Source organism: Ictalurus punctatus, chromosome 6, assembly GCF_001660625.3.
Source record: "Ictalurus punctatus breed USDA103 chromosome 6, Coco_2.0, whole genome shotgun sequence".
Taxonomy (NCBI): domain Eukaryota; kingdom Metazoa; phylum Chordata; class Actinopteri; order Siluriformes; family Ictaluridae; genus Ictalurus; species Ictalurus punctatus.
Window position 1 is genome coordinate 19,478,368 of NC_030421.2, and position 22,096 is coordinate 19,500,463.

At 40.9% G+C, this 22,096-nt stretch overlaps 1 protein-coding gene across 7 annotated transcripts in view; it reads right to left on the bottom strand.

The window, feature by feature from the left end:
- Window positions 1–22,096, bottom strand: part of lrp1bb (low density lipoprotein receptor-related protein 1Bb) — a 329,687-nt gene that overhangs the window by 111,876 nt on the left and 195,715 nt on the right. For all 7 annotated transcript variants that reach the window (XR_008396570.1, XR_006982676.2, XR_008396571.1 and 4 more), the window contains exons 18-23: window positions 17,538–17,654; window positions 7,727–7,807; window positions 7,193–7,363; window positions 5,769–5,948; window positions 4,471–4,671; window positions 256–501 (exon numbers count right to left, since the gene is read on the bottom strand). Coding sequence is in view for 3 of the 7 variants with exons in the window: in XM_047156107.2 (XP_047012063.2) it covers window positions 256–501; window positions 4,471–4,671; window positions 5,769–5,948; window positions 7,193–7,363; window positions 7,727–7,807; window positions 17,538–17,654 (996 nt within the window). In the remaining 4 variants the exon portion in view is untranslated. The remainder of the gene's footprint in view (window positions 1–255; window positions 502–4,470; window positions 4,672–5,768; window positions 5,949–7,192; window positions 7,364–7,726; window positions 7,808–17,537; window positions 17,655–22,096) is intronic.

Genomic DNA, 22,096 nt, shown 5'->3' on the forward strand with positions numbered 1-22,096 from the left:
GATATCAAATGGGAATTTTAGGTAAAATTTGTAACTTAGATAGATTATGCTAGGGTTTTGTGGTATTACTTGTACCGTGCAGAGTAAAAATAGCTAGCTGTCTAGCTGATTCGAGCAAGAATTAACAAATTGTTATTTTGCCAAAACTCTGTTTGCATCACTTCTTTGCATTACAATTTGATGTGCCTCCAAATGCACCCAGTTTATGACACAGTAGATATTTCAATGGGGAATGTGCACAAACTGTGAAAGTACCAGTGCTATGACAACTCTCCCCATCCAGATCGAGCCTCCAGCCAGGGTAGCAGAAGCACTTTACTGTGGTTTTGTACTGCTCACACCTCTGACTGCACTTCAGGTGTCGGGTGCAGTAGTCCACCACTTCACAGGTCTTATTGTCTGAAGCCAAGTGTAGCCCAGAGGGGCAGGAACACACCACTCCTCTACTGGGAGCCACACTACACTGATGACTGCAGCCCCCATTCACCTGTAAGCATTTGTCTGAGAAAACATAAAGGAAAGAAAACACTTGTTTGGAGTAAAGGGCTTAACTGTAATTAAGTAAGTAAGTAAGTAAATAAGGAAATAAATTCATGAGGAAATTTATTCAGTGGGTGGAAGCAGACTATACTAATAGTGTATTACTTTTCACTGCACAGTTTCATTAATGCATGGCAAATTACTTATAGCTGATGGACTGGCTATAAATTTTGTTCCAGCCATTCTTTATACAGACTCATGTATGCATCTCATACTGTAAATGAAGTTTCTAGATATTATTTGCTTCTTTCCCAACTTGATTGGTTTGCATGTAGTGTTATCAATGTAATGAAGGAGCACTGCACCCCAATGAGGCCATTATTTTTGGCTGCAGTTTCCCCCTTCACAGATAAATAGTCCTGAAAGGGAATTAAGCTGATAATAATTTGACTTTTTTCCATGGCTAAAATCTGGTAATTGGCTGAAACTGTATGAACTATAATAAACTGGAAGTGAGGAAGTATTAGTGAGTATTAAGCCATTGTGAAATAGAAAGGCTTGAAATAACAGACCAGTTTTTTGGCTCATGCAAGCAACTGAAATGCAGTAGAAATTGTCACTATACAGTGCATCCGGAAAGTATTCACAGCGCTTCACTTTTCCCACATTTTGTTATGTTACAGCCTTATTCCAAAATGGATTAAATTCATTATTTTCCTCAAAATTCTACAAACAATACCCCATAATCATAATAACAACATGAAAGAAGTTTGTTTGAAATCTTTGCAAATGTATTAAAAATAAAAAAACAAAAAAGCACATTTACATAAGTATTCACAGCCTTTGCCATGACACTCAAAATTGTGCTCAGGTGCATCCTGTTTCCACTGAATCGAGACGCTCTAAAAAAAAAAAAGACTCAAAAGCCTGAAGAAATGCCGTTTCATGGGGCGTCAGCACTACACAATAGTAATTAAAAAAAAAAAAAAAGGAAGATCACTTGAAGAGCGATTAAGCGTTTCCACTTAATTGAGATGTTTCTACAACTTGATTGGAGTCCACCTGTGGTAAATTCAATTGATTGGACATGATATGGAAAGGCACACACCTGTCTATATAAGGTCCTCCGAGACAGGATTGTATCGAGGCACAGATCTTGGGAAGGGTACAGAAACATTTCTGCAGCATTGAAGGTCCCAATGAGCACAGTGGCCTCCATCATCCATAAATGGAAGAAGTCTGGAACCAGCAGGACTCTTCCTAGAGAAGGGCCTTAGTCGGGGAGGTGACCAAAAACCTGATGGTCACCCTGACAGAGCTGCAGCGTGTCTCTGTGGAGAGAGGAGAACCTTCCAGAAGAACAATCATGTCTACAGAACTCCATCAATCAGGCCTGAATGGTAGAGTGGCCAGATGGAAGCCCCTCCTCAGTAAAAGGCACATGACAACCCGCCTGGAGTTTGCCAAAAGGGACCTGAAGGACTCTCAGACCAAAGATTGAACAAAGATTGAACTCTCTGGCCTGAATGGCAAGCGTCATGTCTGGAGGAAACCAGGCACCACTCATCATCTGGCCAATACCATCCCTACAGTGAAGCATGGTGGTGGCAGCATCATGCTGTGGGGATGTTTTTCAGTGGCAGGAACTGGGAGACTAGTCAGTCGAGGAAAAGATGAATGCAGCAATGTACAGAGAAAACCTTGATGAAAACCTCCTCCAGAGCGCTCTGGACCTCAGACTGGGATGAAGGTTCATCTTCCAACAGGACAACGATCCTAAGCACACAGCCAAGATAACAAAGCAGTGGCTACAGGACAACTCTGTGAATGTCCTTGAGTGGCCCAGCCAGAGCCCAGACTTGAACCCGATTGAACATCTCTGGAGAGATCTGAAAATGGCTGTGCACCGACGCTCCCCATCCAACCTGATGGAGCTTGAGAGGTCCTGCAAAGAAGAATGGGAGAAACTGCCCAAAAATAGGTGTGCCAAGCTTGTAGCATCATACTCAAAAAGACTTGAGGCTGTAATTGGTGCCAAAGGTGCTTCAACAAAATACTCAGCAAAGACTGTGAATACTTACGTAAATGTGCTTTTTTTGTTTTTTATTTTTAATAAATTTGCAAAGATTTCAAACAAACTTCTTTCATGTTGTCATTATGGGGTATTGTTTGTAGAATTTTGAGGAAAATAATGAATTTAATCTATTTTAGAATAAGGCTGTAACATAACAATATGTGGAAAAAGTGAAGCGCTGTGAATACTTTCCGGATGCACTGTACACAAAATATATTTGAGAATATTATAATTCATATCCAGTTAATGTTAATATATAAAAAAGATTTATATTATATATTACCAGTTTGATGTTCACTGATGAAGTAGAAATGCTTTTGTTTGTGGTGAGTGAATGTGAAGCCTAACATGATGTTTTTTAGAATGCAGTCAATGTTAATATGAATTAATAACATTCATAATAACATTTCTTAATGAGTTAAGAAATCTTACTTTAATCTTTAGAATTTAGTTCATGTCTTATTAATTTAAAAGAAGGCATAAAAGGCAGAACCACCAAACTATCGGTATCGGCCGATATCACTCTGAATAATCGGGTATTGTTATCGGCGCAGAAATTTAGTATTGGTGCATCTCTACATAAAAGTGTTCTTATCAGAAAATAAAAGTAAATCTGTTTACATTTTAATTATACTGAGCTAATGGACATTACTAGCTAAGTGTGACAGTGCCACACTGTGAAAAGTCAGGCACTTTTAAGAAATGAGGCTGCTGCAGTATTACATTAAAGAAACTGGCTTTGTGCATAGAAAACAAAATGTACCCTGACTGAGTAGAAGATATCTTTATTACTTATACTGCTTCAAGCTAAGTGAAAACAGAAACTAAGGTACTGTATGTCTTTTCAGAGTTTTCAAAAACACATCTCTAATGAAAAGCTCTTTTTTTCTCTTGTCCTTGTTTAAAGACAGGAAAACCAAGATTTAAAAGCTGAGTAAATCGACATTGTTCCAAGGACTCATTGGTTTTAGTGATTAAGATGATCCACTCAGCACTGACAAGGATTTAATTTAGTCCATGGCGGGGCCCTGAAATTCATCGAGGAGCAGAACCTTTTTTTCCCCAAGGATACAGTAGGAAACAGGCTAGATGTGCTGGCTCAAATCAACCAGCCCCTCAAGCTATCACTGTACTATCTAACTGACAATGAGATGGCTGAGCCATTGTGGGGGCCCTTTCACATTAGATGTTCCATGTTTCTGTACAAGGCCAGTAGTCTCCTATGGGCTACTGTTGACAACGAGCTTAAATATACCAAAATGCTTATCTTGTCCCGCTCTAAAGGATTACACATTGCCAATTCTCCTGAGATTATTTCTACAGTGAGGGCTACTGAAGCAAACACATTATCAAAGGCTGTTTCAGCCAGGCTGCACACAAGGATCACATTTAGAAGTAGTAACACTTGCTCAAGGATAGAATGTAATACAGGAATGAAAGAAGACCTTCGGGTTATTGTGTGCTAACATAAATAAAGTAACATTCAGCGATTAGGTGGTAAACACAATAAACAATGATTCACTCCACTGTGTATCAGTTGTGCCATACACCATACACAGTGTATTTCTATCTAGTATTAATTATTGTTGTAATGTCAGACACGATCTGAAAAGCATCAGCGTGCACTGATATAACGTGTGACAAATCTTTTACTTCTTGGAACCTATGTAATTCCTTCACTGAGATATTACATCTGTTATAGCTATAAAAATCAAAGCGACAGCAGTCAAAGATGACGCAAACAAACTTCTTCACTGGAGAGTATAATGAAGAATGACATGTAATACTGCATTCATTTATTTGACAGTTACGACCCCACAATGTTGATTTATAGTGATACTGCTCATACAAACACAAATGCTAAAAGCAGACAGCTTTCCAAATGCATCCAAGCCAAAAGGCTCACAGACACTCACCACAAAATGGGCCTTCATCTGATTGGTCGGCACAATCGTTCCTCCCGTCGCAGATCTGGTGAGGATGCAGGCAGGTGGATGTGTCGTTGGCACAGGGCTGTGTGGGAGGGTCACACATGGATGAGGTGCATGACTCCTCGTCTGAGTGATCCTCACAGTCGTTGTCACCATCACAAACCCAGCTCTTACTGATGCACTTGCCTAGAGGCGAAACCAAGAAATACATCAAGCTGTCAAACCTAATTGGGTATTTTCAGGTAAGCATATTGATATTCCCAAAAGAAGTAAAAAGATGTGAAGAAAAAAAAAATCAGCAATACAGGGAAAGGTAGAATTTAAGGATCCTGAATATAACAGCTCTCAACAGTGATTAGTCCAAATTGGTCTTGTTATCACACTGATCACAGTCGCAAAATAAAGAAAAAAAAATGAAGCAGTATTTAACATTTTCAGTCCACACAAAAAAACTGTACAATTAGATGAACCACTTCAGTTTCTGATCTGGTATTGATTGTTTGGTAATGTTAAAGATGCTTATCTTTACGATCATGCCAAAATGCTTTCCAGCCTAATGCAGAGCTCTAACAAATCTGCAGCACAATTAATCTGCTACTATTCCAGTGGTCTACACATATAGTGTAAGGCAGTGGTTTTCAATCCTGGTCCTGGGGGCTCACCGCTCTGCACATTTTCTGTGTCTCCTTTATTTAACACATCTGATTCAGATCATCAGCTCGTTAGGAGAGAGATTCATGAACTGAGCTGAGTCTGTCAGATATGAGAGACATCCAAAATGTGCAGTGCTGTGGGTCCCTAGGACCAGGATTGAAAACCATTGGTATAAGCATTAGCATGCCAGCAATCCAAAGAAAAAAGAACAAAACACTTAATGAGTTATGTTCTTTTATCATGCTGTTCACTGATCACTGTCTGTTTTTGAGGCAACAGTCATGAAGTAGAATATCAAACAGTCTCACTGCGACTAATTTCCTTTGAACATGGTGTCGGGCAAAATGCCTTGCTATGCATTCCAAGTTCCAGAGCAGAGAGATAGGTAGGTAGGTAGGTAGGTAGGTAGATAGATAGATAGATAGATAGATAGATAGATAGATAGATAGATAGATTTACTTTGACATTCTTAGCCTTAGTCTTTCAGTCTACAGAGAGAATGTGCTGTTCACAGCATGCAGATTGCCTCTTTGGTGTGCAGTATATCAAATAAGGATATCTGGAGTATTGCACCAGTAAAAGGTCACAGAGTCTCTCTCTCCTTACTCCTTACAAACACTTGAACTGACCTGAGTTTTTGCAAGTGAACTTGGCTTGGGGGTCACACGTCCTCTTGATGCCTTGACAATTGCTCTCGTCGCTGCTGTCCTCGCAGTCTTTGTCCCCATCACAGCGCCAGCGCTCAGGGATACATGTGCCATCAGCACGGCAGTGGAACTCCTCACTGCTGCATTCCACAGGGGGCAATACTGAGGAGATATCATATACAATACACGTTATTCTACAATACTAATAAGTCAGACTGTTTACATGCTATTGCAGTCTAGTGTTGTTTTACTGCCTTGTGTGTGCAGAGTTTGCAGGTTCTTCCCGTACTGCAGGGCACCCTGTCCAGGGTGTACCCTGCCTTGTGCCCCATGCTCCCTGTGATAGGCTCCAGGTTCCCCACGACCCAGTAGGATAAGCCTTATAGAAAATGGATGGATGGATGTTGTTTTACTGTATTACTTGAATGGCTCTACAAAGGATGGACTAGTCATTGCACACAGTGTTTATAACACTAAATTAAATTATAGTCATCCAGAAGAGGTTTTAGTTTTGTAATCTTGTAAAAATAGCAAAAAAAATTCCATCAACAAAGATGTCATTTGAAGATTTTTATTTAGCAGGTTGTCCATCACTGATTTGCTTTCTGCACAGATAATCAACAGGTGCTAAGTAGACCTTAACTGATGTGTGTTAAACATTTAACTTATTTATTCATTTAACATTTAACTAATTTAAGTTAATTACTAAACACCAATTTGCACATTGCAGCTTCTCAATTGTCTCCTTCATTGAGACAGGTGCTAAAGTTAAACTAGACTGCATGGCAGTGACAGGCTGATTTGCTTAAGGCTTGATCATGTGTCTCCAGTACTACTCACATCCAGAGTAAGGGCTACACGCTGATTAGGGCCCTTCAATGAGAAACAGTAAGCTGGGCAGCCCCCTGGAGACAGAAGGAGGCTGAAGGCCTTCTCCAGGAGCACATTTGATGAATGGCTTCCTCATTTCTTTGACAAGCTAGTGAGCTGAAAGCATTGCGCGGCACAATCTCGACTTTCAGAGGTAATTACAAGAGATTAAAAGATTCAAATCTGCAGGGCCATTCTCCAGTGAGCACAGATAAGATCAGATCTGCCGAGTAGTGGGGGAGAGAGAAAGTTTCAAACTTATGTTCAGCAAATTGGGGACATAGCACTAAGCCAATTATGAGCAGCTGACTTGATGGTTATCTTCCTGCTCTTCATGTTAATTTGCTAATCAGTTGTTTTACGCAGACGCTGGGGGAATGAAACATTTCAAAGGCTTGTTAAGCTACTCATATGTGTTTTAAAATCAGTGAAAAGCACCATCTATGTTTGATGCTTGCTCTAATCAAAGGATAATGCAGACCTGAGAGTAGAAATATGTCATGTGAGGTAAGCTGCTAAAAAGAATAGTGCCTTACCAGCACCAGAGCCTGCACAAGTCACATTTTCATCGCTGAAGTCACCACAGTCGTTGTCGCCATCACAGGCCCAGTGTTCAGGGATACACCTGCCAGTGAAACACTGGAACTGACCAGTGGAGCAGGCGTGGGCACACAATTCCTCATCACTGTTGTCCCCACAGTCATCATCTACTCACACAGAGCGCACAATAGGACAAAGGCAGGGACTGGGACTGGTTAGTAAATATTGGCAAGGAGTCCCTCACCTCAGAAGTATTGCTTCCATATCATGATCTGATATTATGCTAACGTTTAATCCAGAAAAGAAACAAAAAGTGACAAAAATATAAGTGCCAGAAAAAAAAATCATTTTAAGAGTTGGATCTCATTTCATTTGCAGTACCTTTAAAGGAAACTGAATTATATGGAAGTCAGTTACTGCTATTAAAATCAACTGAGTTTGAATAGAATTATCAATTTCCACTACATCCAAGCTGCTATGCTTTGCACTTATCTAATTGCAGAATGGTATGTGTAACTCTATAGACTCACCTGAATCACAGCGCCACTTGATGCTGATACACCTTCCGTTCGCACAGCTAAACTGGGTAAGCGGCTCACACGTGGGAAAGGCTGTGGGCAGATAGGGAGACCATGGGGACTGTGCACTCCAAAGATGCAGATGCTCCAAACCTAGTCCAATATATCACTGTCTCTTTGATGCACCGGAGCAGAAAGACCATTTTTCATTTTGCATTTACCTTTGAAATATTGCGAAAGAAGTTTGCCATGGCATTGATTGCACGGTCATGCTAGCAGATTAAATTCTGAGTTTTTTTTTTTTCTGTCCTCAACAAATATGGTAGTCTTTTCAAATATGGGTAGATGGACTAGATCACTGTCTACATTCCAGTGAAAATAACACAAAATTGTGAAGGGGGGGGAAAGAAAAGAAAGAAGAAAAAAACAACCTCATACAGGATTTTTTTACAGTAAGTCCCGTGCACCCTGAAGGTCGCACAAAATGTCAAAGTGAATTATTGGTGTTTTCTCTCTGAGGTTAATGAAAAATAAGTCATGAACAACTGGGAAAACAGAGCTTGCTGAGGCTGTGGAAAATAGTCTGAGGCAATAAGAAAGTGTCTGAAGGCAATATCATGGAGCATCTTTAAGAAAATGTCTAGCTGTATAAACACACACACACACACACATATATATATATATATATATATATATATATATATATACATATACACACACACACATATACATATACACATACACCCACACACCAATCAGCCATAGCATTAAAACCACTGTGAAGTGAATACCACTGATTATCTCCTTCCATATATTAGGCAGCAAGTCAACAGTCAGTTCTCGAAGTTGATTGTTGGAAGCAGGAAAAATGGGAAAGTGTAAGGATTTTCAGAGACTTTTGTGATGGCTAGAAGACTTGGTCAGAACATCTCCAAAACAGCAGGTCTTGTGGGGTGTTCACGGTATGCAGTGTTAGTACCTACCAAAAGTGGTCCAAGGAAGAACTACTGGTGAACCGGCAACAGGGTCATGGGCGGCCAAGACTCACTGACAGGGAGAGAAGGCTAGCCTATCTGGTCCGATCCCACAGAAGACCTACTGTAGCACAAATTGCTATAAAGGTGTTAGAACAAACAGTGCATCGCAGATTGCTGTGTATGGGGCTGTGTAGCTGCAGACCAGTCAGAATGCCCATGCTGACCCTTGTCCACCACCCAAAGAGCCTATAATGGGCACATGAGTATCAGAACTGGACCACGGAGAAATGGATGACGGCAACCTGGTCTGATGAATCATGTTTTCTTTTATATCATGTGGACAGCTAGGTGTGTGTGTGTGTCGATTACCTGGGGAAGAGCTGGCACCAGGATGCACTATGGGAAGAAGGTATGTTGGCGGAGACAATGTGATGCTCTGAGCAATGTTCTGCTGGGAAACCTTGGGTCCTGGCATTAATGTAGATGTTATTTTGACACGTACCACCTACCAAAACATTGTTGCAGACTAAGTACACTCCTTCATGGCAATGGTATTCCCTAATGGCAGTGGGCTCTTTCAGTAGGATAATACACCCTGCCACACTGCAAAAATTGTTCAGGAATGGTTTGAGGAACATGACAAAGAGTTCAAGGTGTTGACTTGGCCTCCAAATCCCTCAGATCTCAATCTGTTCAAACATCTGTGGATTGTGCTGGACAAACAAGTCTAATCTATGGAGGCCCCACCTCGCTACTTACAGGACTTGAATCTAGGATCTGCTACTAATGTCTTGGTGACAGATACCAAAGCACACCTTCAGAGGTGTTGTGGAGTCCACGCCTTGACAAGTCAGAGCTGGTTTGGTGGCACAAGAGGGACCTGCACAATATTAGGCAGGTGGTTTTAATGCTCTGGCTGATCGGTGGATATATGATAGGTTAATGTTGGCATTGTAATGCATCAGAGATTTTTTTAAATGCAAATTACTGCTTTCTATTTATATTCTGGATAACAGGAGTAAGATAAAGTTTTATAACAAAAACAAGAAATCCATAACAAGCTGTCAAAGTGATGTGATTTTAATTTGAGTGCACAAGCTGATGTGTAAACAGTACATGTCTCTCTGCTGGGTGGTTTGGACTCTGTGGCATACCATTTAGCCAAACATATCAACAGTTTGACACTGTAGATAATGAACACTTCGGTAATTACTCAGCATCCGCATGTTTATCTGTACAGTATAACCATGGAGCATGACTCTCCTTTCCAATGAGAAGTGAGCACTAAACCAGTCATTCAATTAGTGTTCAGCCTAGCAACACAAGGACGTCCATTTCCATGCTGCTACGCCTTTACCACTCATGTAACTTATTATAATTATACCTTTGAATGTCTACTCTAATTAGTTTTAACATAAAGGTACTGAATATTTTATTAATTATTATTGCCATTATTTTCCATTTAGATAGATGTGACTTGTTTTTGTTACATTATAGCTGCATAACCACTTAGTGTAAGATGGCAGCAGTGTCATTATTTGGCACTTATCCTGTGATCTGGTCTATGAATAATGTTTGTTACAGACAACATCCTTAGTGCTAATTACATTAATGGAGGTTTACAAAAATGACACATAAAATCAGTAATCAAGTTCTTTTTTTTTGGCCCAAATTCCCTGACAGGAGCAATTAATCAAACAACAGCTTGAATTTTATATGTGATTGTCATTTTGCTGCAACACTTTCCACTTTTTAAACACGTGACAGGTGACCAATTAAAGGGGAAAAAACAACATAAATGTAGTAGTTAGACGTTGGGCTACCAAAAAGTAGCCAGAACAGATTCAGTATGCCTTGACAAAAATACTACAAGTCTCTGGAACTTTACGGGATGGATGAACACCATTTTTCCAAAAGATATTCACTCAAAAAACTTGGTTGGAATCCGGTGATTGTGAAGGTCATAGTATATGATTTACATCAATTTCATACTTATCATATCAATCACTGAGTCCTCATGTTCTGTGGATGAGGACGTTGTCATCCTGAAAGAGACCAGTCCCATCAGGATATAAAGTTCATCATAGGATAAAGCTGATGCAAACCACATTAGCAAAATCCCCCCACAGTACAAGAGAGTCTCCGGGTGTCCCTTTAATGTCACCCGCTGTCTGCATATGAAGCATGAAAATGTGATACTGCTCACTAGAGACAGATCCATAAGTTTTATCTTGTCTGGGAAAAGATTCCTTATAGGGCATTGTTATGTCTCATGCTCCTCTAACCCAATCACAAGACAATCAAGTGAGAGAATGTCTTAAAGAGTCCAGCTGAGTGTGAAGTGCTGGTGCAAATACAAGAGAGAGAGAACGAGCGAGATTAGTTTCTAAAGGCAGCAAGATTGCAGTTTGAACAACTCATTACAAAAATGAAAAAGAGAGAGAGAGAGAGATAAAAAAAAGTCATGTCAAAAAGTTACTACTGGAGACTGCAGATAACGGTAGCACTAAACCTGATTTTTTACAGTCCCATGATTTTGGTGACTGCCTTATTTTGTTCCCTTTCAAAAGGAACTCAATGTTGCATGAGCAACACACTGTGAGGAGCGCCCTCGCACGTGACCAGTATCTGAAGCTTGTGTAACATTATGATTATTTATAGGCCTACCGTGACCAGGTGACATGGCAATTAAGCGTGTCGCGTGATATAAAAATGGCACCTGTGAACCGCGCTGTCAGCCTTATTATCTTCAGCAAGACAGTCAGTCGTTCGTGTAATGCTCACAAAAAGATTCAAATTTTTCTTTGAAAAAAAAGAAAAGAAATCTCTTTACTTTTCTGTCCCTTTAAAAAAAGAGAGAGGAAAGTATGAGTGAGAGAGAATTCAAGAAGCATGTTAGGCTTCACCGCCGTTTCATCATGGGACACACACACACTTTCTGTGTGAAGTGTCTAGGGTTGGGGCACGCCAGGGCAGCCCTCGAGAGGCCTGACTGTGCGCATTGTTAACGCCTTACAATTAGGCAGCTCCACTCGCGACTCGCTCTCTTCTCAGCTAATTGAAGTTGCCTTTCAGAGCCACGAGAATCTGGGCTGGCTGCTGCCATGGAAAGCCAAAAAAGAAAAAATAATAATAATACTACTACTAATAATAAATAATTTCCTCTCTGACTCTGAGGAGCCAGAAGGGTGTGCTAAAAACTGAGAGTAGCTCTCAAGCAAATAAAGAGCTGCTTGACGTGATTACTAAGGCTGGATGAGTTTTTTTTCTCCCCAGTGAAAATAAATCTCACTCACACTGCAGAAAACTCCCTTTTTTCCAGAAGTGAATGACAAAATATCCTGCTTCTGGGGAAAACCTTACATAAGCCGCATTTATAACACCACAATGTCAGTTGAATCGGCCATCGAGGGGAATTAATGGCACGGCTATTTAGCTATGCTGAAGTTGGAGGAGGTGCTTGCGAGCTACCTCTCTTCATCAACGACAGGTAATTTAGGGGGGCTGGCTTTGCCATCCAAGCCTTGTAGGCCACCGCGGTGTTGGTGGGCTAGCCCTATGCGGTAGTTGGTCTTGCTTGTGGGTCACTACATACAATGGTACAGAGTTGCAGGCTTACCAGACAGACCTGCTGAGTGAGCTCGACATACAACGGCATTCAGCCAGTTCCTTCCCTATTGTGTCAAGTTCACCAGTGCTAGTGTGAGGGAAGTACAGAAGGTGAGTGTGACGGCCTTCCCCCGCAGACAGCCAGGGGAACCGGGTGGCCACAATCACAGTCTGTTACTAGGCCTGATCTGAGAATGGTCATAAAAGCCAAGCAGACAAAGGAGGAACGGTCCTGACACACTAGGGATGTCTCCTTATCGCAAGATGGTAATTACAGACACCTCCCTCACGGACTGGGGCGTGGTCTGAGATGGCTGTCCAACTCACAGTCTCTGAAGCGGCCCGCATCTGGAGTGGCATATAAATCGCCTAGAAAAGCCGGCCGAGTTTCTAGCACTGAAATTCTTTCTTCCTCAATTGAGAGGTCACCATGTGTTCGTTGTGACAGACAACATAGCGGTGGTCTCACATATCAACCACCAGGGAGGATTATGTTCGCGCCCCCTGTTCAGGCAGGTGCAAGTAATTCTTCTGTGGGAAGAGGGAAAGTTTTTTTCAGTGAGTGCAGTGTACATTCTGGGCAACTGGAATGTGGGGGCAGACATCCTGTTGAGGCACGGGCTGAGGCCCAGGGATTAGAGGCTCCATCCACAAGTGGAGGAGTCCATATGGTGGAGGTTCGGCCAAGCGTAAGTGGATGTGTTTGCCTCCGAGGAGACAACACACTGCCCGCTGTGGTTTGCTCTTACTCCTCCCACACCATTGGGGCTGGACACCATGATGCACATGTGGCCGAGGTCACATCTGTACGTTTTTCCCGTGATCGCTCTGCTCCCACATGTTCTAGCGAGGGTTCGCCAAGACTGTCTATGTCTGCTGCTGGTAGCACCTTATTGGCCAGCTCGAATATAGTTTTCAGAGATAATATCCCTACTGGACAGCACTCCTTAGGAGATTCCCACAGCGAATCCCACAGGGATCTACTGTCTCAAGCCAGAGGGCTGATTTATGACCCTCAGCTGGAACTATGGAAACTGTGGGTCTGGCCCCTGAGGGGCACCAGCTCATAGATTCTGGTCTCACAACTGAGGTTGTAGAGACCATGTTGAATGAAACAGCACCATCAACGAAGAAATTGTATGTGCTCAAGTGGTGACTTTTTGTCTCGTGGTGTGAAGAACATCAGCTAGACTAGTGAACTGCGCAATAGCTACAGTCCTGGAGTTCTTACAAGGATCTTTCTCAGCAGGGTTGGCTCCTTCTACATCAGGGTCTGAGTCAGCCTCAGAGAAACATCTGGCTCTAAAGGTAGCTCTTCTGCTGGCCCTGGCATCTCAAGTGAGTAGGAGATCTACAAGCACTCTCTATTGTTCCTTTCCTGCCTTGACTTTGCCCCTGGATTAGCCAAGGCCTTCATATATCCTAGGCCAGATTATGTTAATAAAGTGCCTACATCTGCTGCCCAACCAGTAGTGCTGCAAGCTTTCTGCCCTCCTCTGTTCCTCACACCAGAACAAGAGAGGATGCAACTGATGTGTCCAGTAAGGGCTCTCTGCACTTAAGTCCACCGCTCTGGCCAGTGGTGTAAGTCTGAGCAGCTGCTGGTCTGCTTTGGCAGTGACAGTAGAGGTGATGCTGTGTCGAAGCAGTGCATCTCTAATTGGATAGTGGAAGCATAATTGCTTATGAGGCGTGCGGTCTCCCTCACGCAACGTCTCGTTCCCTTCTCAGGGAACAGGGTTACCTGTGTAACCCAGACGTTTTCTGCTTCTTATTTTTCATTTATTTATTTATTTATTATAATTCCAGTGCTTACACAATGTCTCAACTAAAATAATATTGGGCTGCTACCAGAGATTTTAGGAGTAATAATTCTAGCTGCTGCACATGCTTTATAAAAGAGGGGGGAAAAAAACACTTATAGGCCACTTTAATAGAAACACCTGTATATTTACTCATTCATGCAGTTATCCAGTCAGCCAATCATGTGGTAGCAACTTAATGCATAAAATCATGCAGATACAGGTCAAGAGCTTTAGTTAATGTTCCCATCAAACATTCGAATTGGGAAAAATGTGATCGCTGATGGTGGCAGGTTGTTGATAGGTGGGTTCGTTGGAGTATTTCAGAAACGCATCTCTTGGGATTTTCATGCAGGACAATATCTAGAGGTTTTTTTTTTCCATTGATTTTCTCCTTAATTTGGTCACCTACCAATTTACACTCACCAACCTGCTCTCCCCTATCGTCTGACAGCTACCAACCAGGAAGGGCTAAGTCTAACATATGCTTCCTCAGAGAAATGTAAAGCCAGCCAACCACATCTATTCAAACTGTAGCTCATGTTGCATCAACAGACAGTGTAACATACTTGGTGGAACACCCTGCTTAGCATTCACGAGCTCACAGCCACAGATTGGCTAATGTCACTGTGATTTACAGGAGAGAGTAAGTATGCCATCCCTCCCACCCAGAGAGCATGGCCAATTTCGCTCCCATGGCTCCAACAGTCTCTAACGTTTAGACAGAATGGTGGGAAAACAAAACCCCATTCAATAGGTGACATTTCTACAGGTGCACTCTAGTGGAACACTTTGACGAGAGAGGTGACAGGAAGGTTATACCGTAGTAACTACAAGAACCAGTCTTTACAACGATGGTAAGCAGAAAAGCATCTCAAACCTGGAATCTGATCCTATGCACAGACGTATCTGGACAGTTGAAGATCAAATAAAGACCACGTGATGTTTTTCTCATTAATCCTAAACTTGTTATATGTTTTTGGTGTTTCTTAAACATTGTGTGTGTGTGTGTGTGTGTGTGTGTGTATGTGTGTGTGTGTGTGTGTGTGTGTTTTCAACTTTATGCTTTTTCCATGCAGTGTATTGATACCTGTTTCTTACATTCTTTGCATGTGCTTGTACATGTATATGTGTTACCACTACTGTTTTATCAAATTTTTGTTCTTTCTCCCTGTTCTCTATCCAGCTGACCAACGCCCCTCATTCAGCTGGACCTTCTCTCTCAGCTCCTCAATCTCTCAGGTCTCGGTGAATATCTACATCATCAGCTAGCACATTTGGAAGTGGACGTTACTGCTCATCTGGAATGTGTCTGCTCTTCACCTGTACCCCAAGGGTTTTCTCATCCTCCCGCTTATCGTATCATTCCATCAGTGACCTATGCTCATGCTTCTACTCAAACTGAGGCTCATCTGTCTCCCATAACCTCTGTGGAGGGCCTGTTTATTCTTTTCTCTGATGATGACAGTAGCCTTGCTACAAACACACCACCATATTACCCATCACCTACTGATTATTCCCCGACAAGTCCTGTTCCCTCCCCAGTGTATGATGTGTATGATAGTGATTCTCAATAACCTACATACTCTGTTACCCTTATGTTTTCCTGTGTCTTAAATGTATTCCCACATTAATCTTTAACCTTAGCCTGTGAAAAAAAAACTGCTTCTTTAAGGCCTAGACTATTGTTATTCTCATGCTGAACATTAAACAAGCACTCAAACAGATTATATAAATAAGTAAGTAAGTAAGTAAGTAAGTAAGTAAGTAAATAAATAAATAAGGTCTATCATTGTTCAAAGCAGACTTTTTTTTTTCCAAATAATTTATATTTAACTGAACACTTTCCTCCCTGTATGTATCCCACATGTAATGCTAATTCTTATTTGAAGTGCTTTGTCTGCTTATCTCAAATAATCTAAACAAAGAGAACATGATGTCTGAATGACTGTAAAACACTCAAAGGCCCACAAATTTTGAATCCCAAAAATGTTAGATGACAGAAAGGTCTGGAGAATTGTGATGGAATATGAATAAGCATCAGACTGGAATCCCAGAGCCATTGTGCTTCAGGTGTTTGATCCGCAGTGCAGCAATGGCAATAAAGCTCCAACCATGCAGTAGAACTCACAGGCTACAATGTGTCAGAGAATATGCTTCTTTCAGCTTGGCTTGATTATGATTAAGTGAAGCCAAGCATGCACTTTAATTACTGCTTACACCGACTCGGTTTGTGTGGGAGAGTGCTCAGACAGCTTAAGACGCAGCAGAGGTAACAGGCACAATTGCACTCAGAGCAATTTGCTGCACTTGGTAAGGAAGATTTTAGAAAGCAGCATGTTTACCCTCTAAGGTGAAAAGGAACACGGAGGCCATTTAAAGGTCTTCACGGGTAGTATTTTACTGTACTCTGTGATGTAGTATGCCAGGATGTCTGTGCCTTTTTAACGCTGATGTTGCAGACACTTGCTTTCATAGGTATATCTAATAGGAGTTTATCTCATGATCTACTTAGCAGATGATGCCTTCACTATGCAATGACTGTAGTCTCAAGCATACTGTTGTCAAACAGAATAAAGTAATTCAAGGTGTGAAGGTTTAAAGGCAGAAACATTACACTGTACAGCCTTCTGTGAGCCTGATTGAGAGAAACATTCAATATGTGCAGGATTAAAAAGAAACGCAAAGTGTCCCCTGATCTTAATAACTCTGCACAAAGTCTCTCTCTCCCTCTCCACTTCTTTCAAGGTAATGATATTCACTTTGTGCATGATAACCAGGAAATGAGATAAAATTATTCATGCCATTTTATACTGCTGTACACTCAAGTATTCGAAATCAGGAAGGAAATACACTGAAATAATGCACAGTAGCCTTATTCCTGTTACAAGATAAAAGTACACAAATGATACAGATACTTAAAAATACATATAAAAATACATATTTCATATATCTTACAAAGGAAGCTTTCAGCACCGTTTTGAGAAGGCCCTACAGCTCATTTACACTGCAGATCACAAAATCAGCTATGGGAAGTTCACAGCAGACACATATTTATACATATGTATAGCCTAGTTTATTTGCTCTCGTCTGCTCCATGGGTCGAGGATGTGATTGTGGTAACCTCAGATCATATACTCACTGAGGGATTTGTATTACCACCTTAGGCTTAAAAGCCCCTGAATCTGAGTTTAGTCCCCATTTCCCTTTCTGCTTCTAAAAGCAGAGAGTCAGAGGCTGGCAGAATCTGCTTGGTTACCATGTTCTGAATACTGATATGCTGCTCTTCTCTGGGAGAAAAAATCCAGCAGACAGCTGCAGCTACGGTGTGTGATTCAAGATCAGTGGCTAAATCAGCTAGGACTGATAGAACCTCAGAGGTGCTAATGCAAAATTCACAATTTCCAAAAAGTAAGCAGGAAGTCAGTGACTTACTACAGGAAGTGGACTCGTCTGACATGTCACCACAGTCATCGTCGCGGTCACAGCGCCAAGATTCAGGTATACAGCGACCACTTCCACAGGAGAACTGACCAGTCTGACACTGTTCCGCTGTAAAAGAATGGCAAATGATTGGATTGGAATCTCTTAAAATTCAATGAGCATTTCTTACCAAGCCAGTGATCTTTGGTGATTTATATCTGTCTTCATACAAAAAAAAAAAAAAAAGTTTTCCCACCTGACTGTGAGACGGTGTAAGATGGAAATAGTTGAGGTTTCCATTAGTAGGCAATTAGCAAAAGGATTTGTGAAGTATTGAGATGACAGGAGCGGCCTCAGTGGGCGTGCCTGATGTTTTAACACTAAAGGGCTGAGTTGTACTGGAGCCATGTCAGAGTGTTGACATGACAGGATTTATCACACCCGTCCCAGACTTTCATTGATTTTACAGCACTTATGAGCTCAGGGGTGTTATAGCTGGCAATAAGACAGGTTTTACTGCAGTATGTAAAAAGCAGGTTAGAGATAAGTGATTCTGATGTACTCTTGTAATGAAATGTAATGAAAAAGCTGCATTAGAATCCAAAGCTTGTAATTTGGCAAATGTACAAAGGACACAGGAGTTTGACTTGGCAAATCAGCAAGAAACCTTTTAAACACATGCCACAGCATGTAGTCTTTATATATATATATATGATGTGTGAAATATGACATCACATACTAACATGGAAAAAACCAAAGAGACAAGGAGTACAGCCTCCAGTTGAAAGAAATCCAAACTGATATGTGCTAAATTGGTATACACAGTTTGGGAATGTGTAGATGATTTACAATGAAAAATGACGTCATTGTCATCATATGAAAGTAGTGGAAAGGGAAATTATTTTTAAAAATGTTGCGCTTTTATGCTTATTGTCCTCAATATTGTTCTCAACTTCGACTTAAATTTTCTTTATAAATTTTGTGTCATACTTTTTATAGTAGGAACAGGCCAATTGTAATACATCCTATTCAGTCACATTCATTTGCATTTGATTTTGAGGCTTAGGAAACCAATCTACAGGTTCTGAATTACTCTATTTGAATAGGCATCACTGTGTATTTTGCACTTTTAGTTAGGAACAGCACAAACACCATTTTCAGTAAAGCAAACATGAAAAACTGACCTTTTTATTTTTGGTTATTTGAAAGACACAATCCGCTGTAAGCTCTATTTGAATTTGCTTACACGTGTTTTTCGGGTGTTCTCAAGTTTGCAAACTTTTAGCCAATCATGACTTTAGTGCAGTAAAATCACATAGGAATATCTATTAGGAATTCCTCCAATATACACTTCTGCATACATACATCTGGGTAAATGTGGTATACAAAAGCACACTGACAGGCCAAAATGCACACCTCAAAAAACCTTAAGAGTTGATACTGCTTATCTATGGTACTGTGCCTTCATTAACCTTCATGCGAATATTCATTGGTTGAAGTGGGGAGGTGTATGTGGTAGCACACCAGGAAATGTTGTGACCCAGCTCTGTGGGATTTATTAAGACTTTCAGAGTAATATTGCCAATATAATTATTTAATCTGCCTGCAAAACTGGCAGAGAGAAAACTATTGAGAGCTCTGCTTGTCAGCCTGGGCAGGAAATTCCATGCTTACATATTACACACAACTTTATTACATTTATACTTTAACTGTGCATGACCTATGTGACCACACTTGCTTTACATGTGTCCTTTCTTCCATCACATTTGAGTGGGTAGAGTGTGTGTGTGTGTGTGTGTGCGTGCGTGTATGTGTGCGTGTGTGTGTGTATATGTGTGTTGGGGGATTTATTATCAAAAGAAAGAAAGAAAGGTGGTGTGTGATGCTCATTTGCATGGAATATGATTTTATAAAATGTGGCTTTTCTGAATGTGACTCAGTAACATTTCAAAATATCAGCACACCAAATCCATCTTCGAAATTTCTAATATTAACAACGGATAAAATAAATAAATAAAGGAAAAGAAGAGATTGTGAGTTTCTCACAAGTGACCCCTACATTAATAGATGAGCAAGAATGATCTTAATGGTTATTCTATAGAGTTGGGACAGCACAGGTTGGGTGAGAGAAGTCATAGGAAATACTGTCTATGTGTGGATTTTTTGGTAATACTGATGGTGAGGTAGTTTGAGACAGCGACACTGACAGCTACAGATAAGTGACATATGATGTTCTGGGGGTATTTTACTGGCATGGATTTGGTCCACTTGTCACCCTAGAGGGAAGAGTCACTACAAATCAATACAAAGTTTGTCTGACTGATCTCATGATGAAACATTTATAACCTGATGGGAGCGATCTCTTCCAGGATGTCAATGACCCCCTCCACAAGGCAGGAGCGCTTAGTGGAAGGTTTAATGAGCATAAAAATGAAGTAAATAATATACCATGGCATCACAGTCACCAGATCTCAACACAATTGAAAGGGAGAAGAGAAATTCTGGTGTGTTGTTAGACAGCACTCCCTGCCACCATCATCAAAACACCAATTGAGGAAATATCTCTCGGAAGAATGGTGGTCATTTCTACAATACATTTCCAGAGACCAGCTTGTAGAATCTATTGAACTTGTTCTGGTGGCTCATGGTAGCCAACACTTTTATGTTGGATTTCCTTTAATTTGTAACACGTCTGAATATCAGAAATTGTGAGTGGAAGATACATAGGAACATTCCTGTAAAATATTACCATCCTGTGTTGGCTGGTTTCTGTTTGTAAGCTCCAAGTAGTTTTCTGAGCCAGTAACCAGTGACATATACTATTATAGTGAACAAAGAATAGGTCTAAGCACACACCCATGCTGATGGATAGTAAGTTAGATAGCAATGGTCCGTATGTACTGCCTCCTTCCAACAGTAAATCACTAATCCACTTGCAGAAGGAGGGGTTAATGTTCAGCTGGGAGAGTATGCTGTGGAGCCAAGGCTGATTGCATCATCTACTGAACAATTCATTCTATAGGAAAACTACAGTAGAGTGGGTCGATGACTTATAGCTCAAAGCATGTCATGGCATAAGGGCTACTGGCATTCATTTAGACTGACTATTCTATTCTTCAAGGGGAAAATTAATTGAAGGATGTGGGACTTTTGCCTCAGTTATAAGAGGTTCTCCATGATAATGGCCTGACTGCAGTCAGTAATTGCTACATGGATGGAGGGGAGACTTGGAAGCACATTGTACGGGTGAGGTTGAGTTTGAGTTTTTCTTTTAAAGCACATGTAAAGTTGATTTAATAATTTAGCAAGTATTTTTCTTGTATCATGCAATATATTTTTAATAATATTCAACCTGCTGAGGAGATTAGTTATTAGTTTTTTTATTATTATTATTCCTGCTGTCTAGGCTTTTGCTAACATGACTGCTTTGTTGAGTTTTGTTTTGCTTTGCAGCCACAAATTCCTCTCTGTTCTTCTGCTTTGTTGATTGCTTTCTAATGTTAGAAATTCTGGGGTCAAATCAGCAACCGTCACACAAATTTTTATAGAAACATTCATTCAAGTATAACAATCATAAGTACACAGTGTTCGAAACACATGGGGGGGGGGGGGGGGGGGGGGGTTTGCAAAATGAAAGCCTCTTTGATATTCTCTTGCATGAAAACAACCGTCTCTGTGTACACCAAAGTATATATTGCTACAACGTGATGCTTGATGGGGAAGATCCATATGATGATGACATAAAAAAGAAATCTCCATGGTTTAACTCTCTTACCCCGTATGGCCGAAAAACCGGCTTGCCCGTCTTTGATCTATTCCCGGAAGGATGATATACCGGCTTGGTCGTCTATGCCAAATACCCGTAAGGCCGATATAGCGGCTTTACAGTGTAAACGTTATCCCTGTAAGGCCGGTGTACCGGCATTACTCTGCTATGATTCCTTACTTATTTAATTATTATTTTTTAACCCGGAAGGTTGATGACGTCATGACGTCACGGCGTGATTACGTTATTACGCCGGCATTATGATTAAGATCCAAGCGTGAATATTGGTGTACTAGTAGAAGTGAACTAAAAATGCCAAAGCGAAAACCTAATCGTGTTCCAGGTAAAGTTACACCTACAGTGAACACAGGTACATCTAAAATAGTGAAAAAAAAGAGAAAACATACACAGTTACACAGGCGAGAGCGAGGATTCTAGATAGTGACAGCAGTGAAAGTTCAGGCGATGTTGAAACCGAAACCGAAACTGATAGAGACGCAAACTCTCCCGATTCAGACCCTGATCCGTCTTCATCTTCAGCATCAACCAGTGCGACTGACACTGCAGGGGTCTGGAGTCATAACGGGACCATTTCTGTGCATTCATGAAAACACTACCTGCTGGTCTGATTATCACCAGAAACTTGACTTTTGGCGCTAAAATGCATTTATTTATTTATTTATTATTTACTTGAATTTATTCAAAGGCATTGACTACGCTGATGCTCGTATGGTACTTCTAAATGAGTATAAGGATTTTAGCGAGCATTTATCGTCATTTCTCTAGTTAAGAATTGTGCCCTAAG